Source organism: Nyctereutes procyonoides, unplaced genomic scaffold (assembly GCF_905146905.1).
Source record: "Nyctereutes procyonoides isolate TBG_1078 unplaced genomic scaffold, NYPRO_anot_genome, whole genome shotgun sequence".
Classification (NCBI taxonomy): domain Eukaryota; kingdom Metazoa; phylum Chordata; class Mammalia; order Carnivora; family Canidae; genus Nyctereutes; species Nyctereutes procyonoides.
In genome coordinates this window covers 8375131-8390698 of record NW_026575020.1, presented here as the reverse complement: position 1 = coordinate 8390698, position 15568 = coordinate 8375131, and the positions used below count along the sequence as shown (strand labels likewise).

At 59.1% G+C, this 15568-nt stretch overlaps 1 protein-coding gene across 11 annotated transcripts in view; it reads right to left on the bottom strand.

The window, feature by feature from the left end:
• CACNA1G (calcium voltage-gated channel subunit alpha1 G) overlaps nt 1-11344 on the bottom strand; it is a 63402-nt gene extending 52058 nt beyond the window's left edge. For 3 of the 11 annotated variants that reach the window (XM_055320685.1, XM_055320703.1, XM_055320727.1), the window contains exons 1-5: nt 10334-11342; nt 3184-3295; nt 2892-3025; nt 2391-2488; nt 151-310 (exon numbers count right to left, since the gene is read on the bottom strand). In XM_055320685.1, the coding sequence (XP_055176660.1) occupies nt 151-310; nt 2391-2488; nt 2892-3025; nt 3184-3295; nt 10334-10575 (746 nt within the window). In that variant the 5' untranslated portion in view covers nt 10576-11342. Of the gene's footprint in view, nt 1-150; nt 311-2390; nt 2489-2891; nt 3026-3183; nt 3296-10333 lie in introns of those variants that run through there. The other 8 variants (XM_055320710.1, XM_055320718.1, XM_055320733.1 and 5 more) reach the window with 4 other exon arrangements.
• Nucleotides 11345-15568: the final 4224 nt, after the last annotated feature.

Sequence of the window (15568 nt, the reverse complement as noted above, 5' to 3'; positions counted from 1 at the left end):
AATTCCCCAGATGACTCCACTGTGTAGCCAAGTTTGAGAACCAGACATGTCACCAATGTGAAAACAGAAATGTCAACAGCAGCAGAGACTGAGATAGGTCCCAGCCCCACAGCCCACTCCCAGGTCACCCCCATCCCGGGCAACACTCACAGGCTGAAATTCTCCGGCAGGAAGCATCGGTTACGAAGCAGCCCTGCCCACAGCTGGACGCCAACGATGCCGAAGATGAAGAAGACAAAGAAGCAGAGCAGCAGGACGTTGCCCAGCATGGGTAGTGTGTCCAGCAGCAGTGTGACAAGGATGCGCATGCCTGTGGGGGCAGAAGCCACGCTGGGGGTGCCAGGCTGGCCAGGCTAGGCTGGCTGCCACAGGCCTGGCAGCACTCCCAGAGGGGGCGCATCGGGGTTTCTGGGGCTAAATTGCCTGGCTCAAGCTGGAGGGGAGACCAATAGACACCTCTAACTCCACGGGCAGGCCTGGCAGCCCCTAGATCCTGCCCACTAGCCCTCTTGGCCCATTGACATTAATCAGTGCACAGTACCACCAAGGAGGAGCCAGAGCGATCAAGGTTTCCAAAGCTCTCCCCTGTACTGCACCCCACCTAACTCGGTTTACAGATGAGGATCGAGGAGGCTCAGAGTACTGACATGACTTGTCCAGTATCACAGAGCTGCCCAGAGCTCTACTTCTGGATCCCACCTCCCAAAATACACACACACACACACACACACACACGCACACACTCCACTCCTACTTCCTTCTCTCACCCGACACAGTCACCTGACCTTTCTAAGTTATCAGTTATCACCACTGCAGGCATTGGGGAAACCGAGGCAGGGAACTCCAGGAGGAATGTCAGCAAGGAAGGAATCTCACTTTCAGAACCAGGCCTTCACAAGGGTCCAAATGCCCTGAGCTTCACCAGGGTTCAGAGCCCCCTGCCCTGAGTGCATTCTCTGTTGATACAGATCCTCACATCAGATGTGAGGAGACCCAAGACCATCTTCTCAAGTGGCCGTCAATTAACCTCTGCAGGGAAGGTCACCATACCCCCATCCCAACAAGCCCTGTTGGAGACACTGACCTCCCTCTCCACTCCAGGTTCAGGACTCAATCACCCCACAGGGTCTGAACTATGCCCCCCCTCAAAGCCACCAAGCCCTTGTGAAGCATCCAGACCTCTGTAATGGCTGGTTTTGACTCCAGAAGCGCCACTCATGCCCCCCTGGCCCTCCAGGGAAAAGGTTTCTAAGCACCAGCTAATTAACCCTCCTGGTGCCTGCAGCCATCCTGCCTTTCCAGCCCAGCCTTCTCACTGAGTCCCTCACCCGCCCCCCCATCCCCATCCTCCTTCAGTTCGTCTATGCTCCAACTGAGATCAATTCCTCAGGGTTTGCATTAAGGGAATTACACCAGTGGTTAGACAGAGGTCTATAAATCTGCCAGCCATCACCTGGGGCAGCGGGGAGAGGAGGAGATAGCATGCCCCTTGTCTGGAGCTCCTGTTAACACTAACACCTCAACACCCAGAGGATGCACTGAGCAGCTCTGACCACCTGCATCTCATACACACACACACACACAGACACGTACGCACGCGCACACACATGCACACACAGCAGAGGGGGCTGCCACTACATTGGGTCCAGAGCCCCAGAAACATGTCCCTACCCCTGACTCCTGGGACTGCCATGGAGACCATTTGCAGCTTGTGTAGTTTGGGGGAGTCGCAAAGGGGGCCTGAGCAAGGGTGGCGGGGCAGGATGGAGGGGGAGCTAGAGCTGCCAAAGCCTGGCTGGCTCGGGAAACCAATGCAGTTTAATTTAGATAATGGTCCCGCAGTCAGTTGCGGCAGCAGGTTGGAAGGGGGTGGGAAGGAGGAAGGGGACACAGGCAGAGGATGAGACATGGAGTGGCCTCATCTGGAGAAAAGTCATACTCAGTGTGTCTAGCATGATCTCACCAATGACAGCCAGACTGCATGAGAAGCTGTTCTAGCTGGAAGAGGCCATTATAACCTTCCACCCACCCCTCTTGGCCTACCAGCCTCTCCACCCCATTCCCACTCACCCCTGTTCCCCCTGCCGGGAGCCATCTTCTAACTGAAGGGCAGGGGTCATCTGAGACTTGTCTGTGACTCTGACCCATATCAGGCTAAAATAAGGGGGAGAGTCTTTCCAGGTAACTCCCACAGTGCCACAGCCAGGTGTGGGATCTCCATGTGGCTCTGGTGGCCCCAGCTCCCCCTGAACCCTTCTCTGATGAGGTCTGCCTGGGAGTGCCAGGCCCTGACTGCCAGGCCTTGTGAGGAGGTAGGGGTGGGATCTGGGATTTTCATATTTCCCCTGGGGGCTCTCCATCCAGGGGCTGAGGGCCAAGGGGTCACTCACTGGGCACCCGGTTAATGGCCCTGAGCGGTCGCAGCACACGGACTGTCCTGACAGCTGAGAAGCTGACGTTCTGCAGGTCCAGCGAATACTCCAGCATCCTGCAGGGAGGGGCCCAAAGGGAGGCCCTTTGAGTCTGAGGCCGCCATGGGGGTCAAAAGAGGTCAATGAGGAATCCTGCTGCAGTGGGGAGACACAATCTCTGACTCCTCCCCCTCCTCTACCAAGGGACCCGAAAAGCCGGCTCTCTGGGGGCAAGGCCACCCCCAAGTCAAGGACAGACCCCCATCAGAGAATAAACAGAGGAGGGTGCAGAGGCAGGGACCATGGAATTCAGGAGCACAGGCTTGAGCATTACAGGCAGGACAGACTCAGACCCCAAGGGGATCATGGGGAGACAGCATCACTGGAGGTGGGCCGGGCAGGGGGGCAGCGGTGTGGGGGCAGTGCTGGGGCAGGGACTGATCCGGTCATTGCTCTCCCACCTCCAGCCCAGGCCCTCACCCTGCAATGACGATGAAAAAGTCAAGCCGGTTCCAAGTGTCTCCCAGGTAACATTTTTTCCCGAAGATGCCCAAGGCCACCATCTTCACCACCATCTCCACAGCGAAGAAGGCAAAGATGAAGTCATCAAAGGCCTGATGTGGGGAGGAGAGGCTTTTGAAACTGAGAGGAGGGGAGGAGGAACGCCCCCCCACTTCCTCCCCCACCAGCAGGGGTCAGGGCTTCTCACAGAGACAAGTTAGCAGTTACTCCGCTCAGGAGCTGCCCCTCCCCACACAACACGCACACTCACCTGCAGGATCCGGCAGCGCTGGGAGTCACAGGCGATGTCCTCACAGGGCCGGAACATGCCCAGGGTCACACAGTTGAGAAGGATGACCAACATGCTGATGCGCTCAAACCAGGTATCCGGGCGGTCAAGGAAACAGCGGGCCAGGGCTGGAGCAGAGCCTGCGCCCCCCAGCCCTCCCTCTTGCCTCCTGCTTCTTGTCCTCCCACCCCCATCTGAGACGCAGCCAGGTCCAACGGGAGGGGCCCATGTGTCTGACCGACTCCAGGCCCGGGCCCACCTTGCCATCACCTCTCTGGACTCAGCTTCCTCAGCCGTAAAGTAGGAAAAGCCACAAATACCCTGACTATTTGCACAAACCATTTGGGGGATAAAATCGATCGTGCCTGTGGAAATGCCAGACACCAAGAGTGTGCTGCTGAATCTGAATCCCATTCTCCCTACCTCCCAGGGAAGATGTGAGAAGCAAATGAGAGAATGTATTGAATGTGTGACACAAACCTAAAGTCGGATTATGCCTGCTTTACAGTTTACCAAGCGCTTTCACGCCACGCCACATCTGATGCTCACAACAGCCCTGTGAAGGAGCCTGGGTAGATCATGTTCTTCCCCAGAACCCAAGCACACTGAGGCCCAGAGAGCCAAAGTCACGCACTGAAGGTCACGGGAGCAGCCAGGATGAGAATGAAGTGCCCAGGCTCCTGATCTGGGACAGTTCTTTCCACAGTTGCTCAGGCATGCAGGGGAGGGGCTGTGAGGACTGTGCTGGCACCAGACAGACAGGCAGAGGCGGCCCAGAGGTCCACAGCTATAGCGGCTCCTTCACCACAGCACTGGAGCCAGATGCCGCCTCTCCCACCACCCACCAGCCCCTTGGCCTCTCAAAGGCCTAGATGGCCTCCAAACACACTCACACATTTAACTATGAGGACATGCTACATACCAGGCCCTGTGGTAGATGTAAGTCCCCCAACTCACACAGAGTAGACAGTGCTCTGCACATATAGACCCCAGGTCTTTCCACAGAGTGGATTTTATTAAGGGGTTCACTACCAGCCCATCAACAGGAGAATGTACAGAGTGGCCTCTGGACCTTAAAAGGTTCTGCACACTGGACTCACAGATAAGTGATCCAACATCCTATTTTTCTTAAAGAAAATATGGGGTGGGGAGAACAAAGAAGATAGAAAGGAGCAGAGAGTGGAGCCTGGGCAAAGGAGGGGCATCAGGGATGGTGCCATGGTGGCCCACAGCATGACCGGCCAAGCTGGACTGTGGGGCTCAGAGTGCCTAGAGCAGCTGGAATCTTCCATCATAACTCCCACTTCTGCAGTGAGAAGGCTTTGTCCGGGGACCCCAGGACTTTCCTCCCAGCTGGCCCCAGCTAACCCCCCATCTCTGGCCTGAACCTCAGGCCACCCCGCTCCACAGCAGCTCGAGACGCCCTCGATCCCTCCCGGCCTCTCTGCCATCTAGGCCGTTTGCCCTCACATCCCTTCCCACCGACAGGCACCCAAACAGGCCGAGGCACTGCAATTTCCCATGCCTCCACCTCCCCCTCACAAGAATAAGAGTAAAAATAAAAAAAAAAAATAGTTCTAGGTTTTTGGGGTAAGTATATGGAAGGGGGAAATAAAGAGTGCTCTGTTTCCATGGAGCTATTTTCCAGAGTGGAGTCAGAGCCCAATGGATGCCTCCCCAGAATGAGGGTCAGCCAGGGGTCACCCTGGAAAAAAGAGGATAGGGAGGGACCTCCCTTGGGGCGATTATCTGGAAGGGGAAAGACTCGATTAACCTTCAAGAATTGGTCGGCTTTCCCCAAGCTAGCCCCCTCTCCTCTGCAGGAAGGGACCCATGTGAGCAAATATCTTACAAAGGGAACATGGGTAGTTCTCTAGGAAGAGGGGCTCCCAGAACACCTGTTTGGACCCCTCTAATGGCAGTGATTCCACCATGCCATCTGTGCACTAGTCTTATCTCCCTGGCTGAGGGAGGGACACTCTGATACATGTTCACATCCCCTACAACGCTGACAGTAGTACCTGGCGTGTAGCCAATGATCAATACATGGGGGGAACGAATGAATGATGAATGAATGAATGAATGAATGAATTGATCAATCAATCGCCCTGCTTAGAAGCCTGTGAGTCTCCCCATTCATGTTCTCCTGCCTTGTTTGCATTAACAGTGATACATTGATAGCTGTGAGGGGGAGGGGCAGAAGTGACACCACAGAGGAGCTGGGACTCCTTCTGTGCTCACTTTAGACATGCTCACACGAGGGCCTCTTAGAGCTAGATTCTGCCCCCAAATAACCCATTTCCAGCTCTAACCATGCAAACCCCTTCTCAAGGGCCCCCTTGGCAATTGAGCTTACTCCCAGGTACAGCCTATCTGCTGTCTACCTTTCCCCTTTCCCAAAAGGTGAGCATAAATGGACAAGGAAGACACTAAGGCACAGGGAAATTTGGGACCATCTGAACTGAGAAATAATTAATGAGGATGGGGGTCTTTCACCCTTCTCAGGGTAGGGCTCGTTTCCTTGGGAACATGGCCTTATGTCACTGTGTGATGTTCCTCTGTTGCCATAACAACAGGAGGATGTGTCACCAGGTGGTGTGGATTTGTTGCTATGGCAATTTAAGGGACCCCTCACACAAGAACTCCCCTTAACCAGACTGCCATCCTGTCCTCATGCAGAGAGGAAAGCAGGAGACCCACAGGTTATCAGGTTGGGGGGAAACCATGTGACAAATCCCCATGGCAACCAAGGGAACGGGGGACACTGGTTGCCATAGTGACTATGAGAGACCTGTGCAGTCACATGTCTACTGTTGCTATGGCAACTGTCCGGGCTGGAGTGGATCCCAAAGGGGGAGGTGGGTAGGAGAGGGGAGGCTCTTTCTTCTCCCCACAACCCACCATCAAAAGCAGAGAAAAAGGAAATGGCAGGGCGAGGAATCCCACTTCCATCCCTCCTCCTCTTCTCCCTCCAGGAGAGAGAACTAGAGCATGTTATCTGTACAACTGAGTCCTCTAGAGCTTTATCTAGAGCCCTTGCTTAGCCTGGCAGCTGTAAGGGGTGAGGGGAGGAGAGAGGAGGACAGGGGCTTCCAGAGGCACAGAGGGTAGGGAGGCCTCGGGTGTGACTGGGAAGGGAAGCAGGTGCCCCCAGTTGCCCCTCTCCCCAACTGAAGCCTGGAAATCTGAGACTAAGGAGCACTCAGGAGGAAATGGGCCTGGACCCAGGAATCCTTGCCTCCTAGTATGAGTTGGGAAGGTGGGATCCTTGTCTTGCCCGCCCCCCCCCCCCAGAAGCTGGCATCTCTGGGGGCTTCAGCATCCCCCAAGGGGGGCTGGAATCTGGGGCTCAGCGGTGTGGCTGGCACTGGGCAGGCAGAAAGGGGGATTCCCCCAGCCAAGCCCCCACTGCCACAGCCTGTTTCCCAGTGGTCTCCTCTGCTCCAGCCTGTGGGCGTGTGGGGAGAGAGGTTTCCAGCTGAACTGAAAACTGAAGCCCAAAGAAAGGCAGCCGGCCCCACCCAGAGACAGAGACGCGAGACCCAGAGACACAAGAGAGCCGGCCTGTTGGAATCTTTGGAAGGGGAAATTGTCCAAAAATCTGATTCAAACGTCTGTGACTCGTGTGTGTGTGTGTGTGTGTGTGTGTGTGTGTGTGTGTGTGTGAGAGAGAGAGAGAGAGAGAGAGAGAGAGAGAGAGAGAGAGAGAGAGAGCACACACACACACGTGTGAGCAGTTGTGTCTGTCGCCACCCTGGCTGAGGCAGGCAGGGTGGGGTGAGGGCTGGGGCGGGAGAGAGCGAGGGGTGAGGGGGGGTTGCGTGGTGGGGGTAATCCCAGGAATGGCTCCAGCTGGCACTATGGGTGATGGGGAGTCCCCCAACAGTTCCTGGAGTAGCGTGGGCGTGTGACCCAGAAGGAAGGTGGGCCTGGGGCAGAAGGAGTGCCAGGGGGTGCTCCATTCCCCCAGTCCTGTTCTATTCCCCAGCCCTCCTCCCCAGAATCCCCTCTGGAGTTTTAAAATGAGAGGAGGGAATTAGTGAGGAGACAGGAAGAACACCCCCTCCCATTTCCTCTGAGGACCAAAATGGAGATTCCTCCCTAGGTAAGAGAAAAAGGCAGATTTGGGGGCACTGGGACAGTGGCAAGGAAAACTCCAGAAATTCTGGGCCCCCTCCTCTCCAGACGCACACACAGTGACGCAGTCACACACTCACACTCACTTCTGGAAGCCATTAGGGCTCCTGCCTTTTGGGCCTCCCCCTCTCCTCCCCCTACTCCTGGCAGGCTCCCTACTCCCCCTCTGGCCCCCCTCCCACTCCCCCTCTCGGCATCCCAAATGCCAGCCTGTGATTTCCAAATGAGAAAAAGCTGTGCTGGGCTCCGAGCTTGGAGAAACTCCTACACAAACTTCCAGATGTGACACAACAGCGGGAGAGGGAATGCTCAGGATCTCCTTCCCGGGAGGGGCGACGCACTCCCTCACACTTCAAGAAACACATACTGGAAAGTCCAACTCACTCCCCTATAACTGGGGGGGGGGGCTACTGATGTGAGTGCCCCAGATCTTCCCAGTACCAGCGCATGCTCTTCTGAGCCTCTCTTCTTCCTGCTGCCCTCCCCTCCCCCAACACACACACACACACACACACACACACACACACACACACACACACACCCCACACACGCACACTACTTCCTACCTGGGTCTAGATCTCCTCTCTAGGAAACCTGGTGTCTTAGAGGCTAAAGTGGGAGAGGCTGAGAAAAATGCCAACAGAAGTCTAACTAGCTTCAGCTGGTGGGGGAGGTGTCCCTATGTCCCTGAGACTCAACAGAGCAGGGAACCTTGTGGAGGCAAGGGAAGCTTCACTGATACCCAAAAAGAGAGAAAGGTAAAGACGGAGGTCCAAAAGCTAGCTCAGAGCCCCTCTGGCAATGAAAATACAGGTTTCCCTTGACATGCAGGTGTGATGGGATTTGTAGGGCACAGCTTAGGGCAGCCAAGAAATTGTTCTCAACCCATCCTCAGCCAACCCAGGCTCAGTGACTTGTCTAGACCTAGTGATGCCAATGCCCCACACCGCAGACTCCCACCATTCCAGACATAAGCCTGCTCCTCTATCCCTGAGAGGAGCACTGGGGTCCCACCTCTCTTTCCTCATTCCAGGCCTCTCCACTTGCTTCTTCCCAGAGCCCCTCAAGAAAGGAACCTGCCTCCACCCAGAACCATCCACTAGCACCTAGAGACAGGGCAGGTGGGGAGATGCTGGCCCAGAGTTCTGGTTGTTTTACACAGAGATAGAAAGGGGAGAGAAGATCTCTATCTCCCCTGGACCCCTGAGGAGGAGGGGTGGGGGATGGGGCTTTTTACCATTTATGAAGAGGGTAGGTGGTTAGAGGTAGAGAGGGGGATGCCCAGGGCCCATCTTCTCAGAGCCATTTCTTCCCCAAGTCCATCTCTACTGTGGAGAAAGGAGCCAGGGGGGGTAGGGATGCGGAGGTGGCAGGGGAGTCAGAGCCCTCTGAGACCCCCTACCTCTCTCTTTCTGCAGCTCAGACAGAAAAGAAGATGGGGCAAAGGATGAAGAGAAGGTGTAATGAGGGGAGCTTCCTAAAGACCTGAGGGGTGTAGAAGATGGGGGTTGGGGGGCGACCCAAGCTCACATCCCCGCTTTGCGCACTAGAGGCAGCAGAGCTGCAGAGAGTGAGGGCGGCACCAAGCTCCCCTCACCTCCCCCAAAGCAGAGTCCCGGTTGGGCTCTCAGGGTTTACAAGGGAAACCTGAGGTCTCCCACCCTGGTTCAAAAGAGCCTCTGAGCTGGGAGAAAGGAGTCAGGAGAAGCTGTCAAGACCTGGGATGGCAGTGCACCCCCTTTCCTTCCGGCAGTGATGGGACCCACCCGGAGCCCCGCATTAGCCAAGCAGCGCTTCGTGCCAGGGGCTAAGTGGGAGAGGCCATGGGGCTGAGGGGGCCAGGATCTCCCATATCACCCCAGACCAGACAGAGGAGAGGGGGCAGTGCCCAGTCTATCTCCCTGGAATGTGGGGCTTGCATTCCACAAACCCAGCCAAGGAGTAGCCCTTGGGGTGCTGGACCCGAGTCTTCCTTAGCCAACCAGCTCACAGCGTCACTGTTCCCCCAATACTTTCTCGGAGGCTGCGGTCTCCCATACCTGCTCTGCCGACAGGCGGGAGCACTCTCTATTTGTGACAGGGTAACTTGGACCGGCTTAATCCCATCCCCCGCTGGCCAAAGCTCCCGACAGTCTTTCCCTCTACAAGAAAAAAAAAAAAAATCTAGCACAAAACTCCCCAACCCCAACACAAAGCACCCCGCACTGAATGAAGAATTAGGGAAAAGGGAGGCACTCCAAGCCAGTGGGCTCCAGCTGAAAGGGTCCCTACTCCAGCTCTGGGGGCAGACAGCTTCCCCTTCACCACCACATCTTGTTCTCATTCTGCGCCCCTGACATCAGCCGCCGCCGGAATCTCCTTGTTGTGCCTCCAACCCGCGGGTGGGGGTGGGGGAGTTGGGACCTGGTCCCCGCCCCCCAACATTTCCCTCTGGGTCAGTGAAAACCCCTCGGCCTCAAGGACCAGGTCGGGAGTGGGGATCAGACCCTAGAATCCACCTCAAACTTTGCAGCGGGGGCAGGAGGGAAACCCAGGAGATCGCAGTCCCCCCTCCCCCGTCCCCGCAGCTTCCTCCCCACCCCACCCCCCAAACTCGGAAACCCAACCCAGCTCGCTAACGGGCGGCGGGCGGAGTAGAGCTCCCAGGCTCCCGAAGCTTCCCACATCTGGAGGATGACGACCCTCCCCTGCCCACATCTGGAGAGCATCCAGCTACAAACCAGCGGGGCACGTCTCCTCTCTTTTCCTGGCCCGGATCCCAGCCCCCCAAGGAGGACCGAGGTGTGTGTACCGAGGTGGGGCTGGTCTGGGGTATCCGCCAAACCTGCTCGCGTCTCCGCTCCCACTCGGAAGCCCCCTCCCTCCCTCAGCGGCCCCACTCGTCTGCCCACCTTCCAGGCTCACTTCTCCGACTCACCTGGCCTTCGGTCCCCTCCCGCGGCGCGGCCCGCCCCCCTGCGGACCCCCGGCCCGGCCGTCGTGCCCCGGAGGATATGGGTTACAGACCGTGCGGAGACACCAGCTCCGCGGGCGGCTGTCCTGGCTCAAGTAGAAGAAAACCACCGGGGCCAGCGCCGGGTAGGGCAGCCCCTCCGCCTCGGAGTCGGCGCTGCCCGGGTCCTTCTCCGCCGACCCCGGCCCCGGCCGGCCCCCGGCCCCCGACAGATCGTTGAGCCGCATGAAGCTCCGGGGCTGTCCTGACTCCTCGGTGCCCGCTCCATCCTCCTCCTCGTCCATCCTCTGGCCAGCCGGGGCCCCGGGCGGTCTCGAGAGGGGCGAGCGGCGCCCCTCGGAGGAGGTGTCCTCACGCCACCGGGGGGCCCCGGCGGGGGCGCATCTGGGGGGCTCTAGGGTGCAGGCTGAGCCCCCGGGAGGGCCAGTTCAGCCCAGCTCCCCCTGCCCGCAGGGGCATGCTGCCCGCGGGGCGCCGGGTCGCAGGGCAGCCCCGCCCGGCGCGAGTCCCGCTTCCCCAGGGCTCCTGGGGCCCCCCCGGGCCAGCCGGCCGGCTCCCCCTCACTTTGTTCCGGCTTCTTCGCTTCGCGCCCAGGCTCCGGTCGCCCGATTCGGCGCTACCTTCGGAGAAGCGGCCGGGAGAGGGGCAGAGAGAAGGGGGTCGGAGAGCGGGGCGTACCGGGGAGGGGCGCCCCCTCTTCCCGCGGCGCAGCTGGAGCAGGATCTAAGGGGTCGGCATCGTCCCGGCTCCGCGCCAGCGGCGGCGGGGGGAGGGGAGGAGGGCTCTCTTTGAGGGTGGGTTTGGAGGGGGTGGGGGGCGGCTCTTTCCTCCGCCCCGCGGCGGGCTCACGGTCCGGGATGGGCGGGGAGACGGTGGGGGGCCGTCCCGGGCGGGGGCGGAGGCGGAGATGCCGCCGCAGCAGCCGCCGCGGTGGCTGCCGCTGCCGTAGCTGTCGCCGGCGCCACTGCCTCCTCCTCCGGCCGAGACGCGGAGCGAGCGAGCGAAAGCGGCGGCGAGGAGCCCGGCGCACGCCACAGCTGGATCCCTCACTCCAACTTCAAGCCTCGGCCCCGCCTCTCCCCAGCCAGCCCCGCAGCCAATGGCCGCGCGCCGCCGGCTCCGAGCCGCGCGCCCATTGGCGGGCCGCCGTGGCAGCGAGGGCGGGGCGCGGGAGAGAGAACCACAGCTGGAACTCTGTCCCCACCCCGGAGCCCAGCACCGCCCCTCTCCCCTCCCCTCGCCGCGGGGTCCGCTCCCGAAGGCCAGAGCCAATTAGACGGCTACCCAGACCGAACCCACTTTCCTATTGGCCGCTGGGGTCTCTGGGACTCCCCCCGAGGGAGCCCCGGGGAAGCAGAGGATTCGGCGCCGGGTCCTGGGATAGCGCCGTCGGCCCCGGGGCATCCTTTGTCCACGACCCCTGGATTGGACCACAGCCGAAGGGTGGGGCTCAGCTCTGGGCGGGCCTGGAGAAGAGAGGCTGGCGGCCGGGCTGCGGGGTGTGACCAGGGTCCCGGAGGGAAATCCCCACCTGATTAGTCGCCCACCCTGGAGTCGAACCGGGGAGCAGGACCGAAGAAGAGGAGGAGCGGAGAAGGATGTAAGGGATGTAGGGGGTAGGGCTTCAGGCTGGGGGTGGGGTGGGGGGATGGTCTTGGGGAACCGGGAGGAGCCGAGGGAAGTCAGGGGCTAGCAAGGTCTGCGTGTGCTCTCAGCCTGCCTCTCAGCCCTGTAGACCCCTTCTGCGACTTTGACCCTGACCTTCCAATCCTGACCCGCTGACCCTGACCTCAAGTCAACACTCCAGCCCCTAGGAATCCTTTGAAGGCTATGGATTTCTCTCAGGGGCTTAGTGCTTGAACACGTGGCCCCAGACAGGTCATGTCGAGCCCAGGGCCCCCAGAGCAGCTGAGGATGCAGACAGAGGCTCCTGCGAAGGGACCTGCTGGGGCCTCGACTGTGCGGGAGGGGGTCGAAACGCGGAGCTGGGGTTTCTGAGTCTTGGCCTGCAAAGTGTCACCGACCCTCCCCGCCCCCCACTCCGTGCCTCAGCTTTTCCCTCTGAGTGCCAGTATGGCTGGGGGGCCGTCCGCAGGACAGGAGCTTCGCGTGGCCGCCCTCCTCGCATGCCTCTGTTCTACCCAGAGCGGGTCCTCGGGGCTCTGCGGCTCTCCACGCGCGCACACGCACGTGCACAGCCCGGGCCTCGCCCCGCCCCTGCTCCCCGAGTCCCCGGGCTCAGCCAGCTCCAGCCCCCTCTCGCCGCCGCCGCCGCCCCCCAAGGCTGCAGGTGCCCGGAGCAGAGCGCCGCGGGAGAGCTGGGCGCTGGAGTGAGGTCGGGCGGGGAGGGCATCGAGCATCAGACGTCGGGGAAGCGCTTCCCACCTCTGGGGAGGTAGACACGGCCGCGGCGGAACCAAGCAGGTCAGTCAATTCTTTGTCCCAAGAATTCGGGTCGCTGACGCCACAGCGGAGAGGCAGGGGCATGGACAGGGTGACCTCCCGCCCCCGCCCCCCGACTCCCGAGGCTGCGCCACCCGCCACCCGCCACCCGCGCAGGCCCCGCGCGCCTCCAGCCCCCTGGGGCGAGTGTCTCAGCTCGCTCGCGGGCGGCTCGCAGGGAGTGCGGCGGGGAGGGCCACGCCGCTGCAGCCTCCCGGGTTGCCCTTTCCCCAAATCCGAGCACCGAGTCGTGTAAATGAGGCCGAGCTCATTTGCATTTCATGCTAATGAGCAGATCCCTTAAGTGCCTTTCCCTCCTGGCGGGAGTCTCTGCTCTCATTCCGCGTGTGTGCGGTGCCAGGCTTGAAGTCTCAGCGGTCTTCTGGGAGAGGGGCCTATTTATGGTTCACTCCACGTGTCTGACACCTTCGTCTGCAGTCTGCCTCCTCGGCCTGACCTTCCCCGATGGGGTCAAGAAGCCCCAGGGCTGACACCGGGAGGTAGTGACTTTAATCATCCCTGCTTTGCAAAGGGGATGATGAACCCAGAGAGGCTGGCCCAGCCCAATGGTCAGGTTTCCTGGTGGTGGTCCACAGGCCTCATGTCTAGATCCCTCATCCAGGCCACCCCTGTCTCTGGGCTGAACTCTGTTCTAGAACATACCCAGAAAGGGGGCAGGGTGTGGGGCAGATACACATTACTTCCCTTGCCTCGGGACCTGGGGTGACCTGCCACCTAAAGCATCCTGATCCCTGGGCGGGGGGCAGCAGGGGACTCTGACATCCAGTCAGAGATGCTCTCTTCACCTGAGTGGGGGGATGGGGAGGTGGGAGGCAGGACCTACAGAGAAGGCAAAAGAAGGGGTGAAACCATCTTTAAGTCTCACCCTTCCAGCCTCGGCTCTGCCATCACCTCCCCAGAGCAGCCTTTTTCAGCAAGTACTGCGATGCTACATGTGCCAAGGTGCTGAAGACACAGTACTAAGCCAGACCAGAATCTGGAACCTCATGGCTCTTCATGTAAGGAAATGATTGTCTGCCCCTCTAGGATCTCTGTTCCCTCAGGGCAAGGGTTACGTCCATTCTGCTCACCACAGCCTCCTCTGCTCCAGTTTGGCACACAGTGGGTACTTAGTAAATCTTTGTTAGATGAATGAGTAACCTCAGGCAGGGAGGAGGATGAGGGATGGGAAATTTCTTGAGGCTCAGTTTCCTAACAAAGAAGTTAGGCCGAAGCCTTGTCTAAGATTTCCTCTGGGTTTGGGGGAGATCCTCCATATAGGACCTGCTCTGTCAGCCCCTCCAGCCCCCTCCAGCCCTCTCCCCTTTACACCTCCCGCACAGCCTGGCTGGCTCCCTCAGGAACTGAGACAATCTTCCCATCTGTGAGGCGCTCTGCTCAGCGATGATACATCATCCCGTATAGTCACCTCACAGCCTCACAGTGGGGTGGTGGTTGTCCCATTTTTTAGATAAGAAGACCGAGGCTCAGGGAGATGAAATTAGGTATAGGACTTCTCAAACGGTGAGGTCCCATCTCCACTGGCGCCAGCTCCCAGCTCCTCCAGGACAGCCTTGATGGCAGAGAAAGGACCACACGCAAGAGGGACTGGCCAAGGGAAGAGAGGTGGCAGATGTAAAAGCCCCTATCCTAGCAAGACTGATGTTCAGCTTTGCCCTAGTCAGAAAATGCTAGCTCTCCCACAAGCCTAACTCTTTCAGGCCCTAACCTTCCTTTGAACTGATTACAGAATCCCTTTAGCAGGGGAAGGGAAAGAGGACACAGAGCAGAAGGAAGACTGGCTAGAGGGGTAGGAGACACCAAATGCATCCCCTTTCACAGCCGCGCCTCTACCTCCTGGGGCAAGAGGAAGGCTCAGTGATTTTTATTGTCCCCCAAAGACCACAGAAAGAACCAGATATGCTGCGTGGTCTCAGGCCAGTCTTTGACCTCTCTGGGCCTTGAGTATCCATCCATAGGCGGCCAGAGGTACCTGTCTTGCCACCTCATTCTTGAGGGTCAATGAAACAGAGACAGAGGGTTTTGCAGACTGCCTAGGTTTTCCAGAGCCAGGGCTGGGGCAGCCAAAAAGGCCACCTGTGCTTCCCCGGCTCCACCCTCCCTCCTCACCGCCCCCCAGACCTGGCTCCACTTGCCCAGGCCTTGGACTTCCTGCCTGAGGCTGAGCAGGCTCCAGCCAGAAAAGGGCCACCTGACCTTGCTGGCTGGAGCCCTAATCCTCTCCAGATGGGCCGGTGGCTTGCACTGAGGGCCCAGCTGCCCAGTCAAAGCTGAGCCTGGTCCCGACCATGTGTGGCAGTGTGTGACCATGTGCAGAACTTGCAGGGACAGTCCAGTCTCCTGTTCCTGCCCACTGCTGACATCTCCACAAGCAGTGGCCCCATTTGGGTGTCATCTCTAGCAGCTTCTTCTGGCTGGCCGTACTGCTTGGCTCTGGGGCTTCAAGGGTACCCAGGCTCAGCAGATCCCTCAAGGGTGCGGGGAGGGAGACAGCTCCTTCCCCTTTCCCTGCCTGTCAGCCCCATCCCACTACACCTGCCCTTCCCAAAGCACGCTTCCCAGTGCCATCCCCGCGGTGGAAGCTAGATGGGGTTTCTGGGGGTCTGTGAAGATGCAGAGGTCAAAGACAGGGCGTGGGAGCATCTGAAGGGACTGGAGAAGGACACAGAAGAGTATCATCTTTCCCTCCAGCAGGAAGGACTCAGATTTGGAGAATAACTTCCAACCCAATATATGTTCCAAATGAAAGAGAACCCTCCTTGGACTGGTTGGTATGAAAGCGGGGGCATGGACGATATGACCTCCTGCAGGGGG